This window comes from Mus musculus, chromosome 7 (assembly GCF_000001635.26).
Source record: "Mus musculus strain C57BL/6J chromosome 7, GRCm38.p6 C57BL/6J".
Classification (NCBI taxonomy): domain Eukaryota; kingdom Metazoa; phylum Chordata; class Mammalia; order Rodentia; family Muridae; genus Mus; species Mus musculus.
In genome coordinates, this window is record NC_000073.6 from 44,953,662 (window position 1) to 44,975,752 (window position 22,091).

The 22,091-nt window shown below is 52.4% G+C and overlaps 2 protein-coding genes across 27 annotated transcripts in view; one reads left to right on the top strand and one right to left on the bottom strand.

Moving 5' to 3' along the window:
- Tsks (testis-specific serine kinase substrate) overlaps positions 1 to 4,380 on the top strand; it is a 28,570-nt gene extending 24,190 nt beyond the window's left edge. For 4 of the 9 annotated variants that reach the window (XM_006540793.4, XM_006540791.3, XM_006540792.3 and 1 more), the window contains 5 exons: positions 86 to 280; positions 653 to 826; positions 2,791 to 2,926; positions 3,893 to 4,092; positions 4,195 to 4,380. In XM_006540793.4, the coding sequence (XP_006540856.1) occupies positions 86 to 280; positions 653 to 826; positions 2,791 to 2,926; positions 3,893 to 4,092; positions 4,195 to 4,351 (862 nt within the window). In that variant the 3' untranslated portion in view covers positions 4,352 to 4,380. The remainder of the gene's footprint in view (positions 1 to 85; positions 281 to 652; positions 827 to 2,790; positions 2,927 to 3,892; positions 4,093 to 4,194) is intronic. The other 5 variants (XM_006540795.4, XM_030242363.1, XM_006540794.3 and 2 more) reach the window with 4 other exon arrangements.
- Positions 4,381 to 4,821: 441 nt separating this feature from the next.
- Positions 4,822 to 21,219, bottom strand: Cpt1c (carnitine palmitoyltransferase 1c). 18 transcript variants are annotated; one of them, XR_882039.3, is made up of 21 exons: positions 20,934 to 21,184; positions 20,066 to 20,219; positions 19,349 to 19,488; positions 17,575 to 17,746; positions 16,957 to 17,058; positions 16,744 to 16,881; positions 13,397 to 13,471; positions 13,136 to 13,246; positions 12,965 to 13,049; positions 11,710 to 11,905; positions 11,423 to 11,605; positions 10,243 to 10,348; positions 9,082 to 9,198; positions 8,485 to 8,649; positions 7,858 to 7,989; positions 7,097 to 7,249; positions 6,389 to 6,502; positions 6,183 to 6,275; positions 5,728 to 6,014; positions 5,346 to 5,510; positions 4,822 to 5,035 (listed from the first exon to the last, which is right to left on the bottom strand). XR_882039.3 is itself a non-coding variant. In NM_001252470.1 (19 exons), the coding sequence occupies exons 2-19, from the start codon at positions 20,204 to 20,206 to the stop codon at positions 5,838 to 5,840; spliced, it is 2,397 nt and encodes a 798-aa protein (NP_001239399.1). In that variant the 5' UTR covers positions 20,207 to 20,219; positions 20,936 to 21,190; the 3' UTR covers positions 5,711 to 5,837. The 18 variants fall into 18 exon arrangements, 5 of the variants coding, with proteins under 5 accessions (NP_001239399.1, NP_710146.1, NP_001344599.1 ...); XR_882038.2 differs by having other exon boundaries at positions 5,346 to 5,593; XR_882037.2 differs by having other exon boundaries at positions 5,346 to 5,614.
- Positions 21,220 to 22,091: the final 872 nt, after the last annotated feature.

Here is a 22,091-nt window from a genome sequence, read left to right on the forward strand (position 1 = left end):
TGGTGATCTATTTGGGGCGAGGTCGACGATAGCATGCATAGTCAACTCTTATACCCAACCCTTTCTTCCCTTCTGATCCTCGCAGGAGGGAGGTGTCCTCGCTGGCAGCCCGGTGGCATCAGGAGGAGGGGGCAGTGCAGGAGGCCCTGAGGTTGCTGGGAGGCCTTGGCGGCCGTCTGGATGGCTTCCTGGGCCAGTGGGAGCGGGCGCAGCGGGAACAGGCACAGTCCGCAAGGGGCTTGCAGGAGCTGCGAGGACGAGCAGATGAGTTGTGCACTATGTAAGGGCTCAGCAGGTGCTGAAGGGATGTGGGCTCCATGGGAAAGAAGTAATCGGAGGGTGGATCCTTGAGGGAAAAGGCTTGAGCAGTGGGCTAAGTGACCCAGTGAGAGGCTGGCAGTGTGGCTCAACCCCTGCTATGGGTTAAGGGCTTAGCTTTGAAGCTGAGTCCCTGCTTGAGATCCACCCGTAGGGAATGGGAGCTTGGCTCGGCATTTGCCTAGCAGAAGCTCTGGCTTCTATCCCCAGTGGAGTTAGACAGACCCATCCAAGCCAGGCCGTGCAGGTCTATAGTATTAAGAGGAGGACTTTCCGGTGCTGGGATAATACTGAATATTGCAAGTTATCCACATTGGTTGCTCTCCTGCCTCAGGGTGGAGAGGTCAGCAGTGTCTGTCGCCTCACTGAGGAGTGAACTGGAGGCACTGGGCCCAGTAAAACCCATTCTGGAGGAGCTGGGACGGCAACTTCAGAACTCCCGGAGGGGAGCTGACCATGTCTTGAACTTGGATCGGTCTGCCCAAGGCCCCTGTGCGCGCTGTGCCAGGTATGGGGAGGGGTAATGCCTACATTGCAGATCACATTTAGGACATGTGTGATCACACATTGTCATTGTGAGAGATGGATTCCCGTGGGATGCAGAATGAGAGCCCGGTTGCATTGTGGGAACAACTTTTCCACCCTTCCCACATGGTAAGAATTGGCTTCTTGTGGAGAGCAAAGATTAGATGCACTGGTATTTGAAACTTGGTGCATTTCCAGCACACTGTGGGAAGGCTGGGTTCTCTGCAACATAACACCAGGGGCACAGTTAGGAAAGTGTTTGTACTGGTCAGTCTAGCTGAATCAAGGAACTCCTGTCCAAAAAAAAAAAAGAGAGAGAGACTCTTTTTGTTGTTGTTGTTGTTTGTTTTTTGATTTTTTGAGACAGGGTTTCTCTGTATAGCCCTGGCTGTCCTGGAACTCACTTTGTAGACCAGGCTGGCCTTGAACTCAGAAATCCACCTGCCTCTGCCTTCCGAGTGCTGGGATTGAAGGCATGCACCACCACGACCGGCTAAGAGAGACTGTCTTAAAAAATAAGGTAGAAGGCCGGGCATGATGGCAAACGCCTTTAGTCCCAGCACTCGTACTCGGGAGGCAGAGGCAGGCAGATTTCTGAGTTCGAGGCCAGCCTGGTCTACAAAGTGAGTTCCAGAACAGCCAGGGCTATACAGAGAAACCCTGTCTCGAACCCCCCCACCCCCCAAAAAAGAAAGTTGGCTCAGTGGATAAAAGTGTTCTGACAGCCGGACAAACTTACAACCTCTGTATCCCAGCGTGGGAGGAGAGGGAATCCATTCCTGATAGTTGTCCTCCAGCCTCCACACTTAGGTGCCCACATTCTCTCACACAATAATAATTAAAAATGTGGTGGAGAGGGCTGGAGAGATGACTCGGTGGCTAAGAGGGCTGGCTGCTCTTCCAGAGGACACAGGTCCATTCCCAGCTCCCACACATGGTGGTTCACAACTGCCACCAACACCACCCGTCTGTACACAGGTGGCATTCCATCACACATACACAAAAATACAATATCATCCTAGAAACACAAGAGGCTGGAGAGCCGGCTCAGGTGGTTAAGAGCTCACACTACACTTTCAGAGGTCCTGAGTTCAATTCCCAGCACTGACATCAGGTGACTCACAACTTATGACTCCAGCTCGGGGGGAATCCAATTCCACTGGGCTCCGCAGGCACATAGCCACACATCCACACACTCATATGCATAGATTAAAATAAAGTAAAATAGGCCGGAGAGATGCCAGCACTGGCTGCTCTTCCAGAGGTCCCGAGTTCAATTTTCAGGCAGCCACCACAGAGTGGTTCAATGACCATCTAGAATGAGATCTGGTGCCCTCTTCTGACCTGCAGGTGTACCTGCAGGCAGAACACTGTATACATAATAAATGGGTAAATCTTAAAAAACGCATATAAGTTGGAATTGATTGAGCAAGACATTACCAACCTTTGTTCTCCACACAATACACACACAAAGAAAGTGAGAACTGGATGTCTTGTGGAAAGAGCTGAAAGTGGGCTTCCAGTCCAACATAGGGTCAGCTTTAACTCGGTTTTTTTGTTTGTTTGTTTTTTGTTTTGGGGGTTTGTTTGTTTGTTTGTTTGTTTTGAGACAGGGTTTCTCTGTATAGCCCTGGCTGTCCTGGAACTCACTTTGTAGACCAGGCTGGCCTAGAACTCAGAAATCTGCCTGCCTCTGCCTCCCGAGTGCTGGGATGGTTTCACCAGGTACCTAAAGAAACAGGGCCGGGCCTGGTGCTTGTTCATACCTTTAATTCCAGCAGAGGCAGGGTATCTCTGTGACTTCCACTCCAGACTGATCTACATAATGAGTTCCAGGACAGCTAGGGCTATGTAGAGAGACCCTGTCTCAACAAACAAAAATAATAAAAATTACCAGCCAGATGGAGCCTAACCAGGCCTCCTCCATCTGGTGACCCTCCTTCCCAGCCAGGGGCAGCAGTTATCCACGGAGTCCCTGCAGCAGCTGCTGGAACGTGCGCTGACCCCGCTGGTGGATGAGGTGAAGCAGAAGGGTCTGGCTCCTGCCTGCCCCAGTTGCCAGAGGCTACACAAGAAGATTCTGGTACCAGGGACCGTGGGTTGCCATGACCCACGTTACTTTTGTGTTTTGCAGGGTTTGGGGAGCCTGTGGCAGGAAGGGGAGGCCTTGCCTCTGTGCAGGCAGGACAAAGAGCTTGTGTTGTAGCTCAGTCACTCTGCAACCTGGAGTGACACTTTGGTTCAAAGCATGATAAGACACTGGGTCTGGGATATCTCGGGACATATGGGGCAGATTCTACTCTATAGCTCATGGAACATGGGCCTGATTTTCTGTAGCCCTTCAGGGAGGTCACTGGACTCAGAGGGACCCTTGATGCTAGACTGGGGGACCCACCAACACAAGCCACAGCCCTAGAGTTATTATAACTTGAGGTCTTATCCGTTGTGGGATATAGAGAGCAAGTGCATGCTATTGGCCTATGGAATGATGGGATCCAAATTATACTGAGCAGCCCAGGAATGCATGGGAGGTCATGGCCTGGGGCTGCATTGGAGGCCTGCACTGGGGGTTATGGAGGTTCATGCATGATGGGTTTGTGGCCTTAGGGATGATGGGATATGAACTGTAGTGAGCTGCAGCCCCACTAGTACATAAAAAGTCATGGGGCCTGGTGAGCTGTGTGACTTAGAACATTGTAACAGTAGGGACCATTCCTGTGACAGATGCTGCCGTCACAGATGCAGGGTCTTGAGAATTATGGGACACAGAAGGGCACCACAGGATGCTGGGATAAACACGATATAGGAAAATTCACAGGCATTAAGGGGACAGAACTTCAGATGTGATCCAGCTTGCTGGGACACGGGCCAGTGCACTAGGGACATTGGTGGATTTCTTGCCAGATGCAGTTGGGGAGAGCAGTCAATTGTAAGATTCCCCGGGGGTAATTCCCAAAGTCAAGGCCTGACGGGTTACTTTGGGTGGTATGCGGGCTCCGTGGGACCCTGCCCCTTGCCCTCCGCGACCCAGCTCCCCCTCCACCCCCAGCCCAGTCCAGTAAGCCCAGCGGCGCCTACACTCCTCTCCCCAGGAGCTGGAGCGCCAGGCCTTGGCCAAACACGTCAGGGCAGAGGCCCTGAGCTCCACCCTTCGGTTGGCCCAAGACGAGGCCGTTCGGGCCAAGAACCTACTGCTGACGGACAAGATGAAGCCGGAGTGAGGACAGAGGCGGAGGGCATGGGAGGAGGGTGAGGTCTCTGGATAGGGCCTGGCTCCTCCTCCTGCCTGTCACCCACCCTATCCTGGCTGGCCTCCCCACAGTACTGATCCCCAGCTGGCTGTCATTGCAGGGAGAAGGTGGCCACTTTGGACTATATGCATTTGAAGATGTGCTCCCTCCACGACCAACTCAGCCACCTGCCACTTGAGGGGTCCACGGGGGCAATGGGGGGAGGAAGCAATGGAGGGGCTCCCCCTAAACGTGGGAGTCCAGGCTCTGAACAATAAATGGCCTCTCATGCTGGCATGAATTCTGACAACTATACTTTTTGATGCCAACTCGTCAGGCGTGGATGCGAGACAAGAGGATTTCCATGGGCTCTGGGATAGCCTGGGTTACATGGTGACACCTTGTCCCAAAAGCAAAATGGAAAAGAGATGCAGCTCCCACCGTAGAGCACTTGCTGAGCTTGAAGTTGGCACCCAGGATGCAGGTGCGCCAGACTTGACTACACAAGAACCCTAAGCTAGCCTAAGCTAGCCTGCGCTTCATTAGACCCTGCCTCAGAAGAACAAAGGGGCTGGAGAGATGGCTCCGTGGTTAAGAGTGCTTACTGCTCTTGCAATGGACCCAAGTTCATTTCCAAGCTCATGTGGCTGCTGGCAATTATCTAGCCAGTTACAGGGGATCTGACACCCTCTGCTGGCATTTCATGTACACTGCACGTGGCACACACAAAACACTGATCCACATAAAATAAAATACAAAAAACAAACTTTAAACCGCGAGAAAGGGAAGGGGGGAATGGAAAGAACAAAGAGGAGGAGGAAGGAGGAGCAGAAGAGGAAGAGACCATGTCCCCGAGGCTGTGTGACAGAGGGTCCTGGAGTTTTGCTGGCCCTCAGTCCCCCAAGTCCTAGAAGAGTCCTTCACCCATTTTGCAGATGAGGCAGTAAAATGACCCAGCAATCCTCAGAGGCATTCGGTTAAGGATAAAGCTCTGTTACTGGTTTTGGTTTTGGGTTGCTTTGCTTTGAGGCAGGTTCTCACTATGTAGCTCTAGTTATCCTGGAACTCACTGCATAAGGCCAGGTGAGGCTAGCCTTGAACTTACAGAGATCTCCCTGCCTCTGCCTCCCAATACTGGGATTAAAGGGACAATCCCCTTACCCCCCGGTTCACACACAAGCACACTTTGAGATTGGACCTTGCTATGTAGCCCAGGCTAGCCTGGAACTCAGCATCCTCCTACCTCTGAGTTGATTTTCAATAGTAGGATACAGTGGTATAGTCCATCATCCAAGCAGACACAGGAGAATCAAGAGTGTGGCTACATAGGAAGTTCCAGAGCAGCCTGCCTGAACTACAGGACACCCTGCCTCGATCCTTTCTCCTCGCAGGATAGAATTGCTGTCCAGACCTCAGTGTGGAGATGGTCTGACGGACCTTTGGTGTTGGGTGACAGGAATGAGGTGCCTGATTGTGAGAAGCTGACTGATCAGGTCTGGCCAGGGAGTTTGGGATGGAGCCTGCTCAGGTGGTAGTGCGGGCTGTGGTTAAGGTGATGACAACTGGGAAGTCAAGGTGGGGTGAAAGGGGTGCCCCACCCCCCACTCCACCCATGCCCCGCAGAAAAGCACAGTGGATACTGCACCCAACTCACATCTTTATTACCAGGTGGGTGTGGGAATCCCCGATACCCCTGTCTGCGCCAGCCAAGCCCTGGGAGCAACACCTTCCATCCTGAGGGAGACCAGCTCCCTGCTGAGGGGCTCACAAGTTGGTGGAGGATGTAGGGGTATTGGGGTCCACAGTCTTACAGGAGAGAAAGTTGTATCTATAATCCGAATTCTCCCCCCTGAACTGGCGCTTGAAATGCTGTCCAACCCGGAACAGGGAGGCTACATCCAACAGGGCATTTTCGATGTGCTGCCCCAGCCGGTGAGAGTCCTGCAGAGAAGCAGATAAGGCGCTAGGGGAGGCCCGGGAGACAAGTCTGAGGGAGGAGGCCCGGGAGGCAGTTCTGAGGGAGGAGGCTACATCAGGGACCTCTGGGATCTGAAGGGCTCAATCCCAGAGTTTAAAGAGAGAGAAAGAAGGCACTTAAGTTCCTCTTACTGTTTCTGTGCTTGATTTCTTGCTGGAGATATGGAAGGTGATTGCGTTTTCCCCCATGAAGATGTAGGAGATACCATACCCATGGTCATGGGCCTGGAGCAGGGAGAGTGAAGCAAGCCAATAGCCCAGCCTACCCTTCACGCCCGCAGGGCACCGTCCCCCACCCTCCAGCTGCCCAGAGGCTGGACCCAGTCCAGTTCACTCACAGGCCCAAATCCACCTCCAGAGGAAACGTAATCCGGATAATTGTGGACATCAATCAGGTGTGTCTGCTGCACAGGGACCTGGCTGGTGGACAGCAGCCATTGCTGCGACTGGACCTGAGGGTAGCCGGTGGTCACACAGAAAAGAATTTCTTTCCTCCACTGCAAGCCTGACCTCCCTAGGCCAATTGCCCCCAAATCAGTGGCTTTCCTCTGACCATGCCCCTCCCAACTAACCACGCCCCTTCCCCCCATGCCTTCTCCGCTCTGCTCTTTCTTCCTCCCTCCCCCTTTTTTCTGTTCCCCTTTTTTCTTTTTCTTTTTTTTTTTCTGAGACAGGGTCTCACTATGTAGCCCTGGCTGTCCAAGAACTCTCTGTAGACCAGGCTGGCCTTGAACTTAGAGATCTGTCTGCCTCTGCCTCCTGAGGGCTGGGATTAAAGTCATGGGCCACCACCATCACCCAGGACTGACCCCAGGACCTGTAGCATGCCGGGCAGGGGCTCTACCGCTGAGCCAAGCCCTTAGCTCTTCAGTGGGGGATTCTGGACTGATGCTCTACAGCTGAACCCCACTCTCCCCTCTGCATCCCACCCCACGTGGCTGTCTCTACACGCTCACTCTTCCACTCAGTTCTTCCAACACCACCCTCCTGGCTCTTAGCTCCTCCTTCCTCTGCCATTCCTTCTCCTCCTGAGCGTTTTTCCTGACCTGGGTCAGGAAGGGCGACTGCATATGGAGGAGCCGGGACATGATGTACAGTGCAAAGAGGTGACGGTCAATCCCCTGGCCACTCATCGCCGCCTTCAGTAGAGCCTGGTGCTTGTCCACGGCCACTCGGAACAGGGCGAGGCAATGTTGGTCCTGGGTTCCCCGGGGCAGTCAAAGGCCATGGAAAGACAGGACGTGGGCTTACTTGGAGGATCTGGGTGATATCTGGTCTCGAGCCAACTTCCAAGACGCCTGCAAGGTGGGGATATCTATCTACCCCACTTGGCAGAGAGGAAATGGGTTCAGAGAGCAGAAGCAACTTGTCCAGGGTCACACAGCAAGGAATGATACGTGCCTGACATTTGGACCTTGAGGTCCCCTGGGAGCCACTGCATCTCACAGGTGAGGGAGCTGGGTTTGTGAACAGGGAGGTGGGGGAGTTGTTTAGAGCAGAGGCTATAAATTTGAGGTATGGTATAGACAGAGGTCATGGTCACACGGTGTCACAGTGGCTGAAGTGAGGAGAGCCAACAGGGTGGAAACCGTGCTCTCTGCAAAGTGTTCCCCAGTACTGTGTGTTATCCCCGCTAAAGCCCAGACAGAACACACTCTCCTGGTCTGTGGATAACCCCTCATTTTGAATCCCCACGGTCAGAGCTGGTTGGCCCCTTGTTGTGGATGCCCCCCATTCCAGATCCTGGCCACAGGTATCTGCAGACGCAATCACAGACAATGGAGGCCTCCGTGAGGCCCACACTCACTGTCTCCTTGTTGTCCATGGCTCTCACAAACTGGCAGGCTTCTCTGGTGCAAGACCTCACTGTCTCTGTCCTGCCTTCCAGGAACAGTCGGGTCATGGCTGACTCATAAGTCAGGCAGAATTGACCCCTGTCCTGGGGGAAAGGAGAAGAAGAACCTGTCAGCTAGCCTTGGAATGTCTCTGTAGTCCTGACCTCCAACCAACCTCTGCTTAATGCTATGGAGAGGAAATCAAGACAACACAACAGACTCACAAAATGGCCAACCCCACAACAAGATGGCTGACCCACACAGGATGGATGAATGACCTGGAATAAGATGGCTGATTCACAACAAGATGGTCAACCTATGTTAAGACGACTGACCTACCAGGGTTGGTTGTCCATGCCCTTAGTCTTAGCACTTGGGAGGTAGAAGCAGGGCGGATCTCTTGTGAGTCTGAGGTTAGCCAGGGATACACAGTGAGACCCTGCACACCCCCAGAGCCCCCCACGTATCCCCTAAAGACTGATCTAAAACACAATGAGTGACCCATAAAATGGATGAGCAGTGACCCACAATGACAGGAGACCCCAAGGAGATGGCTGGAGAAGCAGGCGTTGGAGGCTCTTGAGGGAGCAGGCACTGACCCGGAAGTGGGCCAGCTGCAGGACCAACTGGATGAAGCTGTCTGAAGAGACATGACAGCATTTGATGAAGCTCTTGCCGAAGTGGGAGAAGGGGAAGACGTGGCAGTCGATGTTGCCAGACAAGGTCTTGGCTCCCCTCAGGGCCAGCGAGATGGACGGCTGGATCTGCCAGAGAGGGAGGAGGTGGGAGAAATGACTGGTGTTAACACGCAGGGCAGAGGCAGAGCTTAGGCATGGATCTGGAAGGGAAGGTGATGAGGTTAGGTGGGGTGGGGCAGAAGGTGAAGAAAGGGTTAGTTTAAGACAGGGCGTGGACAGCAGTGAGGGAGTGGGGTTCGACTCAGATGAAGGCAAGGACTGAGATGCAAGCAGGCTCGTAGAGGTTCGAAAGGACCAGGCTGAAGTTGGGTGGGGCTACGGTTGTTGGGACCCGCCCACCAGAGAGACAAAGTGCAGGGAATGGAGGTGAGAAAGAGACAGAGATAGAGCTGTTGGGGCTAGTCAGGGACTCTAGGCAGTGGGTATGGTTGGGTGTGATCTGAAAGTTGGTACAGGCAGTGGGGGATGAATTCAGGGTGAAGGCGAGGCCAGTCTTACCTGCTCTGGAAGGTCCCACTGCAGGCGCTGGGGCTGTGGCAGGGTAGGGTCAGGGTGCCCCTTACAGTGGCCATCTGTGGCATAACCCAACTGGAAGCACTCTGTGGCCAGGGTGAACTGGGGACAAAAGTGTCATTTACTTCCCCTTCTGGACTAAAGCCACTGCGGAGACAGCAGGGCCCAGTGTGGCTGAGTGTGAGCCCCCAGAACCCAGTACTGTGGGATGTTCCCACTGAGCAGGTGCACGCTGCTTAGCCTTCTGGGCTCACATTTCTACCTCTCTCAGCTGCCCTGGAACCCATTTTGGTTTCACTTTGAAACAGGGTCTGATGTAACCTAGGCTAGTCTGTTATTTACTATGTAGTTGATGATGGCTCTGAACTTTCTGATCTTCCCGCCTCCACCTCCTATGTGCTCCGACGACAGGCAGCAGCACCTTAGCCATCTTACATGCTGCTGGGGAGACTGGAACCCAGGACTTGACAGGAAGTCCACCAGTTGAGCCCAAAGCCAGCTTTGTTTCCCTTTGCCACAGACTGGCTTTGTAGCCCAGGCTGGAGTCAAACTAAAAGCCTCCAGCCGGGCTGGTGAGATGGCTCAGTGGGTAAGAGCACCCGACTGCTCTTCCGAAGGTCCAGAGTTCAAATCCCAGCAACCACATGGTGGCTCACAACCATCCGTAACGAGATCTGACTCCCTCTTCTGGAGTGTCTGAAGACAGCTACAGTGTACTTACATATAATCAATAAATAAATCTTAAAAAAAAAAAAAAGCCTCCAGCCTGGGTTACAGATGTGTGTGTGCCAGTGAGAGTCCATGTATATGTGCATGAGTGTACATGTGTGCTGCAGCCTCCTGTGTGTGTGTGTGTGTGTGTGTGTGTGTGTGTGTGTGTCTGTCTGTCTGTCTGTCTTTGCATGTGCATGGGTGGGGAGGTGTAACAGGCTCTAGGTTCACTATCACTGTGCCTTCTTTCTGTGTGACCCTCAAAAGTCACTTTCCTTTCTCTGAGCTGCAATGACACACCCACCCCAGGCAGGTCATCGTGGCAAGCCCCATTCTCTGCTAGGTCCTTCTCTGTCTCTGAGTCTGTATGCCTCTATTCTAAGGTCCTTCAGGGTGGTGAGTCCTTGGACAGGGTCCCCAGACTTAGGAACGTACCTCCCACAAATGCCCTGAGACAGGGCAGTCGGCCCATGAGTGTTCCACGCTGAGGCCCAGCTTCCCATTGGAGAAGACGATGAGGGTGAAGGATTTGTCAAACCAGCTGCAGAAGAGAGTTTGGATGGGTCACCGAAGCGCCAGGGAGGAGAATGTGAGCACCCGTGGGACTTCTGGTCTAGGTGTGCTTCAGGGTGAGGAGGGGGCAGGAGAATCAGCAGAGGTGCCAGCCCAAGGGTCATCCGGGAGTACTGCCAATCCCCAGAGGTGGTTTCAGACAGTCTCCACAGGGGTGTCAGATTTAGGGAATGGCTTTTGGGTTTTATTTTTCTAGGAAGTCAACTCTGGAGGTGCTGGGGAGAGACCCTCAATCTTGGGTCTATTGTTACAGTTAAATAATCCTCCATCACGGGACCACACCCCTTAGCTGACCACAGCTCAATGGAGGAGCTGATCATGAGCAGTGACGAGCAATAATCTAGAAGTCCAAAGGCAGAGTATCAGTTTACTAAACTGTGCTATGATCAGGCTATAGAATACTATACAGCTGCTAAAACTGAACGAAGCACATCTATATTTACTGACATAAAATGAATATCAAGATATAAGTGGGGCTGGAGAGATGGCTCAGCGGTTAAGAGCACTGACTGCTCTTCCGATGGTCCTGAGTTCAATTCCCAGCAACCACATGGTGGCTCATGACCATCCGTAATGAGATCTGACAGCCTCTACTGGTGTATCTGAAGACAGCTACAGTGTACTTAGATATATTAATAAATAAATCTGTAAAATATATATATATGTGTTGCTGGGTAGTGGGTGGCACACGCCTTTAATTCTAGCACTTGGGAGGCAGAGGCAGGTGGATTTCTGAGTTCAAGGCCAGCCTGGTCTACAGAGTGAGTTCCAGGACAGCCAGGGCTACACAGAGAAACCCTGTCTCAAAAAACCAAAATAAATAAAATAAAATAAAATAAAATAAAATAAAATGAGTGTCTGGGGTCTTGAGGAGATCGGTTCTCTGGGTTAGAGGTCTCTTATTTCCACCAAACTGTTTGGGGGTTGTAAGATATAAGTGACCCCTGAGTCTAGCTGCTGAGGCATGAGGTCTGGCTGCCCCCTGTGGAGAAGCCCTAGGTCTCCATAAGTGTGTAGGTGGTATTGTAGGGGGTAGACTCACCGGTCATGGCCTCGGCCAGCCAGCAGAGCGTGGGCATAAGCGTCCAGGGAAGCTGCGGGGTCCTCTCTGGTCAGTCCCGCGGGCTCAGAATCGAGGGACACAAAGAAGGCAGCCCCTTCCACAGCCTCCAGGGCGGTGGCTGCGTGGGTCTTCACCGACTCCCGCACCTGAGCCCACATACTCCTGTCCGAGTGGGATGGGCCTGAGCCCAGCTGGCCCTCTACCCTGCCCAGCCTGTTCCCTGGAGCCCAGCCTGCCCCCTGCAACCACAGGCTACTGGTTCTCACCTGGGAGCAGCAGTCAGAGCAGCTAGGTGTTCCTCAAGGGGACAGGCTGGGGAGGGGTCATCCAGGATGTCCTGGAACTGCTGTTCCAGGGCCCGTGGGGAAAGCAGGCCATTGGGAGAGTGAGTCCCTACACGGAAGAATCTGCCCCGGTGGAAGACAGCCACGTGTCGGCTGTCTTGAAGGTGACGAAGGTGGTCTGGAGGGACACGGGAGGAAGACGAAGGTGGGAAGAGGTCACATTTTAACAACCACCCCACTTACTAATCATGCCTTGGGCTATGTTTTTATGATTTTTGACAGCTGTATAGTAGTCCATAGCCTGAGCATAGCTCAGGACAGTTTCGATTGTGCTATATATCAAGCAGAGGATGACTTTGAACTCTTGTTCCTCATGCCTCTACTTTCCCGGTGCTGGAAAGCCACCACACCCCATTTATAACAGAGGGCCTCTGCATGTTAGGCAAGAAGCCTGCTCAGGGCCGGAGAGGTGGCTCAGTGGTTAGGTGTTTCCCTGAGGACCCGGATGGCCGCTCAGAATCACGTGTAACTCCAGTCCCAGATCTGACGCAGTCTCGACAGGTATTGCATGCACGTGGTACACAGACACACATGCATGCACAGTGCTCGTACACATAAAATAAAATATAATTAAAGAAAAAGACGTCCAGGGCTGCAGGGATGGCTCAGAGGTTAACAGCACTGTTGCTCTGAAAGAGGATCTGCGTTCAATTCCTGGCACCCACGTGGCCTCCCAGAGCCAGCTCTAACTTCAGTTCCCAGGGATCTGACACAGTCGTCAGCCCTCCAGGGGGCACCAGACACACAGGTGGTGCACATGAATGCACGCAGGCAAAACTCTCATACCTGGCCGTGCAGTGGTGGCACACACCTTTAATCCCAGCACTTGGGAGGCAGAGGCAGGTGGATTTCTGAGTTTGAAGACAGAGTGAGTTCCAGGGCAGCCAGGGCTATACAGAGAAACCCTGTCTTGAAACAAACCCTCTTCTGGTGTGTCTGAAGACAGCTACAGTGTACTCATAAAGAGACTTCCACCTTAAGCTACCTCGCCTTTTACACCACCTCAGGGACCAATGTTACTCCGTCTCACTGCGGAGGAAGCCAAGGCCCAGAGGGGACGTAGGAAGCAAGACAATCGGGAGAAACGCCCACGCAAGCCAGCTAGAGTCCTGCTCTTAGCCTCTGCCCCTGTTGCAGACAGGGACAAGGACTGAGTAGGGGGGGGGGTTGTCCTCACCTTTTTCCACCCCTGGAATCCGTGTAGTGTTGAACATCCTCTCATACTGGGCGGAACACAAGGGTCGCATCCCCATCAGCAATGTCTGCAGGAGGCCAAGGGCTCCTGAGCCAGGCTTGGCCCTCTGTGGTTCCCTGCACCTCCAGCCCCAATCCATAGGACCTTCCTTACCGGTGAGATCTCCTGCCGGTTCAGCAGGTGGCGATACAGGAGCAGGGTATGCACAGCATTGCCCGCGCGGGCTGCCTGCAGCGGTGTGGGGGTGACGTACAGAAAATCCTGCTTGGTGGCAAAGGGAGGGGACACAAAATACACTGAGGCCATGCTTGTTCTTGATAGGAGCCCCAGACAGCGCTCTGCACTTAGGTCATGGGTCACCAGGGCCACGAGGCCCCTGCCACCCGCCGCCTGCCTCTCCCTCTCCCTCCTCACCATCATGTAGTAGGTGCTATTAATCAGTGAGCCTCGAGAGCGCAGGTACACAAACTCTTCCCACCAGTCGCTGACCTGAGAGGAGAATTGGAGATGCTCAGCTGGGGTGGCTGAGAGTCCCAGGGAGTGGGATGGTGTGACCAGGGAGCCCACAGGCTTTCCTGTGTCACATGGGCAGAAAGAATCTCGGGGGCGGGGGAAATTGGTTATGGTTAACAACCAGCGTGCCAGGCGTGGTGGCGCACGCCTTTAATCCCAGCACTCGGGAAGCAGAGGCAGAAGGATTTCTGAGTTCGAGGCCAGCCTGGTCTACAAAGTGAGTTCCAGGACAGCCAAGGCTATACAGAGAAACCCTGTCTCAAAAAACAAAAAAACAAAAAAACAAACAAACAAAAAAACACCAGCAATATAAGTCCACAGATGAAGGATTAGTTCATTAAAACCTGCTACCCCCAATCCCAGCACTTGGGAGGCAGAGGCAGGCAGAATTCTGGGTTCGAGGCCAGCCTGGTCTACAGAGTGAGTTCCAGGACAGCCAGGGCTACAAAGAGAAACCCTGCCTTGAAAAAAAAAAAATCAGAAAAAAAAAAAAAACCCAAAAACCCAAACCCTGCTACCCCCAAGTTATGGAATACTATGTAATCATTAACTCGAGTGAAGGCACCAGATGGCTCACACTTCTAATCTCATTGCTGGGGAGGTAGAGAAAGAATTGCTGGGGTCTGCAAGCCAGATACCTTAGCCCAGTCAGCAGACCCCCAAGCCTCCATGGAGAGACCCCCAGTTTCAAAAAACAAGATGGAGCTGGGGATATGGCTCAGGAGTTAAGAGCACTTACTGCACTTGTAGAGAGAGGCCTGGGTTTGGTTCCCAACACCCACATGGCAGCTCACAACTGCATATAACTCCCGCTCCAGGGGACCCAATCGTCCACCCTTTTCGGGCCTCCGTGGGTAATGCATGTATGTAACACATCCACACGTGCATACATGCAAACACTCATACACATAAAGTAAAACCAAGCAAACAAAATCTTCCAACAAACCAACCACAACTGTATGGTGCCCCTGAGGGATGACAGCTGAGGCGGACTTCTGGACTGCATGCTCGTGCATACACATATGTGTGCACACCTGCATGCATGCAAGCACGCGCGCGCGCGCGCACACACACACACACACACACACACACACACACACACACACTAAGTGGTAAACCACACCTTGAGCAACACAGAATGAGCATCAGCATCTACTTGGTGGAGAGTGTGCCTGCCACATGTTGGGTGTGGTGCTGCCTCCAACTGAGCCCCACCCCAAGTCCTCTTGCACATACTTAAAAATAAAAAAATTAGATTTCTTTATGTGCTTGGGTGTTTTCCAGGCATCTATGTCTGTGTACCACCAGCACCCTGAGGTCAGAAGAAGAAATCAGATCCTTTGAAACTGGAACTACGGAGGCTTCTGAGCCACCATTTGGGTATTGGAAGTCGAGCCCAGGTCCCTTGTAAGAGCAACACGTGCTCTTGACTACTGAGCCATCTCTCTAGTCCTCATATATACTTTTTCTTCTTTCTTTTTTCTTCTTTTCTCTCTCTCTCTCTCTCTTTATTTCTTTCTTTTTTTTTCAGACCTGAGGACCGAACCCAGGGCCTTGTACTTGCTAGGCAAGCGCTGCTCTAACCACTGAGCTAAATCCCCAACCCCCCCCTGTATATACTTTTAAAGAGCAGAATCTGGCTGTACTGGCTAGTTTTGTGTCAACTTGACACAGCTGGGGTTATCACAGAGAAAGGAGCTTCAGTTGAGGAAATGCCTCCATGAGATCCAACTGTAAGGCATTTTCTCAATTAGTGATCAAGGGGGAAAGGCCCCTTGTGGGTGGTGCCATCTCTGGGCTGGTAGTCTTGGGTTCTATAAGAGAGCAGGCTGAGCAAGCCAGGGGAGGCAAGCCAGTAAAGAACATCCCTCCATGGCCTCTGCATCAGCTCCTGCTTTCTGACCTGCTTGAGTCCCAGTCCTGACTTCTTTTGGTGATGAACAGCAGTATGGAAGTGTAAGCTGAATAAACTCTTTCCTCCCCAACTTGCTTCTTGGTCATGATGTTTGTGCAGGAATAGAAACCCTGACTAAGACACTGGCCTAAGAGCATGAAGAAAGAAAGAATAAAAGTGGACCACTAGGGCTGGAGAGATGGCTCAGTGGTTAAGAGCACTGACAGCTCTTCCAGAGGTCCTGAGTTCAAATCCCAGCAACCACATGGTGGCTCACAACCATCTGTAATGAGAACTGCTGATCTCTTCTGGTGTGTCACAGCTACAGTGTACTTACATATAATAAATAAGTAAATCTTTAAAAAAAAAAAGTAGACCACTAAGGTCTGGCTTTTTCCAGCTCTTGTAGACACTTAAACATTGCTAACCCCACTACCCCCGGGCGCTCCGCCCCAGACGCTCTTTCCTTCTCCTGCCTCTCTGTCTTCCTAGTGTCCAGATTAAAAACGTGAGCCACCAGTTCCAGGCAAGCCCAATGCTTAATTAACTTAAACCTGTGTTAGTTCTCCTCAGCTTCCTCTCCCTCTCCAACCTCCAGGTCTTCCTTCCAACACACCCTGTCCTGTTATAAATCTTTCCAGCTCCCTAGTACTTTTCTGAGAAAACCTATCACTCTCAGCTTCCCATCCTTGCACGCCCATGATCTGGCCAAAGTGAAGCCCCTTTCCATACTCGTTTAACATTAACCTCTTTGACGTCTCCTAAGTCCTGCTAACAACTGGACGGTTCGGTTCGCTGTCAGGCTCTCTGTCTACCTCTGAGATACTTATAGCTTCATCTTTCTTCTTCCTCACCTCTCAGATGCCCGTTGCCTGTTACCCGTCTCCAGTTTTCTACATTAGCCATGGCTGGCATTCTTGATTCGTGTGACTCATTCCGTGCCTCAGTTTCTTAAGAAGCTCAACTCAAAGTGCAGCCCCAGGTCTAGCTCCCAAACTAGCTAACCACCTAAGAAACCTTCCGGGAGCTGGAAATGGTGGGCAGATTCGTGTTGGAATTCTGGTCCTAACACAAGTAGTGGGACTTAAACTCTGATAGGGGATCCTGAAGTAATTCCAATTTGAGGGACAAGGTGGGGGGGGGGGGGGAGCTGAGCACAGAGGCGGGGCTTAGAGACTGCCGAAGGGGCGGGACTACTTACTGAAATTCCATTATCCAGCAAATCACAAGCAGGGCTGGGGCAGGCCAATCACTTAGATAGGCCAATCGTGGCAGGGACATGGTTAGGGCGGGCCAATCACCACAGGGCGGGTGGGCCAATCACTGCAGGGCCGGGCTGGGCCCCCGAACTCACGTAGTTGGAAGTACACCAGGACTTGAGTTGCAAATAGAGCTGTAGCCGTGGTGCGTGCAACCTCAGGAAGTCATTTGCCAGCGCTGTAGCGCGGTCGAAAGCGTCGTCTCCGAGCACAGGGCGTACAGACTCTAGGTACTACAGGCAGACGAGGACCGGAGCGTCAGCGTCCCGCCGCCTGCCCGAGACCACCCCACTCCAGGGCACGCCCACCTTGCGCACGGTCTCCTGCGCCGAGGGCACTGGCTGTCGCGGGAGCGCGCGTTGGAAGCTGAAGAGCCTCGGGTGCCTCCCGGAAAAGATTCTGACCAATGCCTGCGGGACAGAGGAGAGGACCCAGTTGGAGCAAGGAAGAGGGAGGACGAAGATGATATAGGGAGAGGGAGTAAGGAAATGAAGGGGGAAGGGTGGAGGAGAGATGATGGGGCCGAGAGGATGGAGGTGATGGAGAAGAAGAGAGAACAAGATGATGGATGGGGGAGGGAAGAGGGGGAATGGAGATAATGAAGGGAGAGAGACGGAGTGAAGAACAGGATGAGAGGACAGAAGTGATGGAGAGAGATGAAGGGGAGGGAGGAGGGGAATGATGCTGAACCAGAGGACAGAGATGATGTACGCTGTATGGAGGGAGAACGGTGTATAGAGATAGTGAGGGGGGTATAGGAAAACAGCATGAAAAGAGGGAGACAACCGAGGACAAAGTGGGAGCCAAGACCCAGAGAGAACAGGGGTTGGGTGGGGTATAGACACAGACACAGGAGTGGTGGTGGACCGAGACCCAGAAACAGAGACAGCTGCACGTTTGTTCTGAGAGTCTAGATCCTCACATACCAGCCAGGTCTTCGTGGGTGAGGACATGGCGCCATGAGGTTCCAGAAGCCAGCCATGGTGGGACAGAAGGAGCCTCAGAGCCACATGAAGGGTGAAGATGAGGGCTCCCCACAAACAAGATGCAAAAACTGCTGCTGACAAGAACCCCTGGAGCTGATGGTGCTGTCCGCCCCTGGGAGAGAAATGAATAGAGGGTACCCCAGAAGCTGTGCAGTGGACCAAGCCTGCAGAATGGGCACTGGCGACAACCACGTCTGACAGACATTTATTTACCTTATAAAGTGGGTGTGTCCCTCTGTGGGTGTGCCCTTGGGGAGGCACCAAGCTTCTAAAATCACTTTCCTGGGACCAGGGAGTACACCAGGGTAGAGTGTTTGCCTAGCATGCGAACGCCCTGGGTTCGATGCATAAGCTGGGTGTGCTGGCACAATCCTGCAATCCCAGCACTGGGGAAGCAGGGAGATGAGCTAAAGCCCATCCTTGGCTACATTGTGAAATGGAGGACAGCCTAGGTTACATGAAACCCTGCCATAAATAAGCAGCCGGGCAGTGGTGACGCATGCCTTTAATCCCAGCACTTGGAAGGCAGAGGCAGGCAGATTTCTGAGTTCAAGGCTAGCCTGGTCTACAGAGTGAGTTCCAGGATAGTCAGGGCTACACAGAGAAACCCTAACTTGGAAAAAAAAAAAGGAAATAAGAATAATAAGTAAGGAGACCGGGAAAGCAGTGGGGAGGAAGCCCAGAGCGTGGCCGTGTAGCAGGCCCTCCCCGTGGGCTCCAGGTTTCAAGACTATGGGTCCATCACTGCTCTCCATGGGATGCCCTTCTCTAGACTGGATCATGAATATGGCTAACATGATCCATGTCTAATTCGGGGATCTGCCTTGTTCAGAAAATCTGCCCATTCCCACGGAAACCTGGCCCACCTCCCAGAACTCAGCTCACCTATCCCTGCCTGGTTTCCAGGCCCTTCCTAAAGGTGATAATGTTTGCTTTGTTTGTTTGGTATGAGATGGGATCTGGGTCTGTATTCCAGGATGCCTTCGTACTCACAAATCTCTGCCTGGAAAGGGCCTTCCCATGTAAGCCCCGCCTCTGCTAGGATTAAAGCTTACTTGGTGAGCCACCATTCCTCACCCTGCCTCAGTTCAGAACCCAGTATAGGATAAGAGCTTGGCAATCCTGAAAACCTGATGTGGCACCAGAGGGAGGTGGATCTCTGTGAGTCCGAGGCTATCCCACTCTCAGTATAACTAGCTTCCGGGACAGCTAGTACTACATGCATTAAGAGACCCTATCTCAAACAAAACAAAACAAAACAAACAACAAAACAAAAGCAAAAACAACCCAAAAAACAAAAAAAGAAAAACTGGGCACTCCTTTAATCCCAGCATTTGGGAGGTAAAGGCAGGAGGATTTGGTCTACAGTGAGTTCCAGGACACACAAAGCTACACAGGGAAACCCTGTCTCAAAAATCCAAAATAGAGCTATGAAGTGAAAGATGAAGCTCCTCTTTTGGCTGTACCTCTATTATAAAGTAAACTCCAGAAATAATAATAATAATAATAATAAACCCTGAGTCAGGGTTTCTCTGAGTAACATCCATGGCTGTCCTGGAGAACTCACTGTAGACCAGATCTCTCCGGGGCTGGGATTCAAGGCCTATGCACCATCACACCCGGAAATTACATTTCTGTGGCAGGCAGAGCACAGAGTATCTTGGGGGGGGGGTGGGTGGGGAGGGCAGTGACTGGTGAAGAGGAAGGTTCTCACCAGTCTGGCAGTAACTCTTTAATCTTCTCCATCAGTCCTAGGGAAGGGTCCAGCTGGAGGAGACAGGCAAGCTGGATTGTACTGAAGAGGAAGAGCCAGCTGAGGGGGGTTGCAGGGACCACACCAGCAAGAAAGTCATTCTGTGGTGAGAAAGGAGAGGCTCACTCTTGGGAGCTTCTAGGGTCTCGGATGTGGGCAGAGCACAGGATTCCTTTTACTGAATGTATTTAGTAAGGAGTTGGAAGCATGGTATAACTTTTGCTTATTCCCCAATAAGGAGCTTAGGCTGGGACAGGGACTCTTCCTAGAATCCACAATGGGGTGTTAGTGGAGGCATGGCTTGGTGGTAGGGAACCCTCCTGGAATCTACCAGTCAGGGGATGAGAGTGTCATTCAAGCTGTCCTAGATTGTCCAAAACCCTGGATTCTGAAGCTTGGCACCAGTAAGGCAGTCAGTCAGTAAGCAGACAAATAAATAAATCCAAGATAAGGAGACTATACTGAAGTTATTGGGGGAGGAGCTGCATGGGGAGGGCAGCAGGGGAGTGGAGTGAGTCTGGATGCTGAGCAGGGCAGGCCAGTGGGCAGCACAGAGCATCCCAGAGGAAGCCATAGTTAACCGTAGCCTGGGACTGGACATCCATATCTTCAGAATCGGTTTCAGGAAGCCCCGAAATCTGAATTCCCAGAAGGAAACCAGCCAATAGTTCTCCTCACCCAGACACGCCAGAGATGCCTTTTCCAGGAGCGCAGGGCACAGAGGTAAATTTCCTGCCACACTGGCGAGCTGAGCTCTACTTCTGCCCCATCGGAACTCAGTGAAGACAGCAAGCTCGAGGCCTGGTGTGCCTCAGCCATGTTCCCTGGGCCCCTTAGGAGAAAGACGGAGAGTCATTCTCCAGGACCTCGGTGCTTCCCCGCCCCCAAGGTCCAGGACTCCAGAACTTGGCCCCTTCCCCTCAGACCCACCCGTGCAGACTTTGCTTTTACTCTCAGCTGTGTTGGGGATGGAGGAGTCTGGCCCCCAGCCCTCCTCTCTCAGATCCGGTCCCTTCCTCCCCACAGCAGGACCACAGGACTCAGCATACTCTGCTCTAAGAACCTGAGGAGCGCTGCAGCTCACAGTTGGAGAGGGCTTTGGGACCTGACTTCATTTAACTGGGGATCTCTGAAAGTATGAAGGCTGGCGAGCTACCTTGAGACCTGTATTACTGAGAATTCAGTACTCAATATTCGGGGTGGGGGAGGGAAATTGATGCAGGATCAGTTGTTTGAATAAAACACACTAGTTTGTTGTTTTTTGGTATTTTTTTTTAACGTACTAATTTTTAGACCCATAGGGAAATGAACATTTGCCGATGGTGGCACTGTTCATTTCCAATTGCCAGGCGTAAACACATACGGATTCCCTTCCACCATGGGGTCTGGAGAGGGATGAAAGAGGAAGCACCCTACTGCGCATGCCCGGCATCGAGGGATGCTGGTGAGGAGCGGAGGCATGTCCAGGACAAGTGATGGAGAAGCCCTACTCGCCTGCCCCAACACAAGGCCCATAGCCCCTCCTGTACCTGGTACTAGTACTTACACCGGTCAGAGGTCAGCAGCTGCGGTTCCTGAGGTCAATTCCATATACACCTCCTTCCCCCAGTTTGAGTCCAGTACCCAGTTTCCCATGTACATACATCCAGTCCCCGTGTAATGAGTCCACAAACTGATCAACCGTCTTTGGCTGTTATCCTGAAACCCAGAGACACCTCGCGGGCGCCTCCTCCCTCCCTGAACTGGGTGTTCTGGCCCTAGGTTTTATCCCCGCCTCCTCCGATCCCTCCGCGTTCTGTCCCTGCTCTTTTCCAATCCCTCCGCATTCTCTCCCCGCCCCCTTGGAGTCCTAGCGTCCAACCCTCTTACCCAAAGCCTGTTTTTTTTTTTTTTTTTTTTTTTTTTTCTTCTTTCTTTCTACCAGTTTGTTCAAGAAACAGCCTTGACCTCCCTCCCTGCCCTCTTTTAGGTACTACATTATGTCATGTATGTCACCGTATATCTACTGGAGCACATCTTAGATGCCTCTCAGGCTGATCTATCAGAACCATCCACAGCAGTACAGACTGAGGCACGTGAAATAGACGCCACTGGGGGACTAGATCCCAGTTAGACAACCAGAGGGACGGTGCAAGATGGGCATAGATACACAAACACGGCAGTCTGCTTTATTCCACTCCAGGGTTTCATATTCTGTCCACAATGGATCTGGTGTTCTTTTGGGTCCACCCCAGGACAGAGACCAACCCATTGTCACCCAGCAAGGACAATATCCAGGTCTCTCCACTGCAGGTGGGGCTCTGTGAAGGTCCTCGGGCTCATGATCCCCTTGCACTAAGGAGGTGGCAGGGTCGGACCCAGGAGGGCTCTTGCTTGGAATAGGAGCTAGCTAGTGTGGCTGAAGGACCAATGCACCAGGCACAGGGTGGGAAGCCAGACCGAACAGATTTCTCATCCAAGAGCATCTTAGAGCTCAGTCTGCTCAATGAACTTTCTGGCTTTAGGGTTACCCACCCCCACTTGGCCATGCCACATAGGATCCAAATCCCCACTTGTTCCGAGGTCAGAGTGATCCAGCTCCCATAAGCACTGGTGGACCAAAATACTGGTCTCGCCCTTACTCTGGAGGGGTGAGTGCAGGGGCCTGGGGTCACTGGAATAGAAACAGCACAGGAGTTCAAGTCTCAGCAACCATGATTAGCTT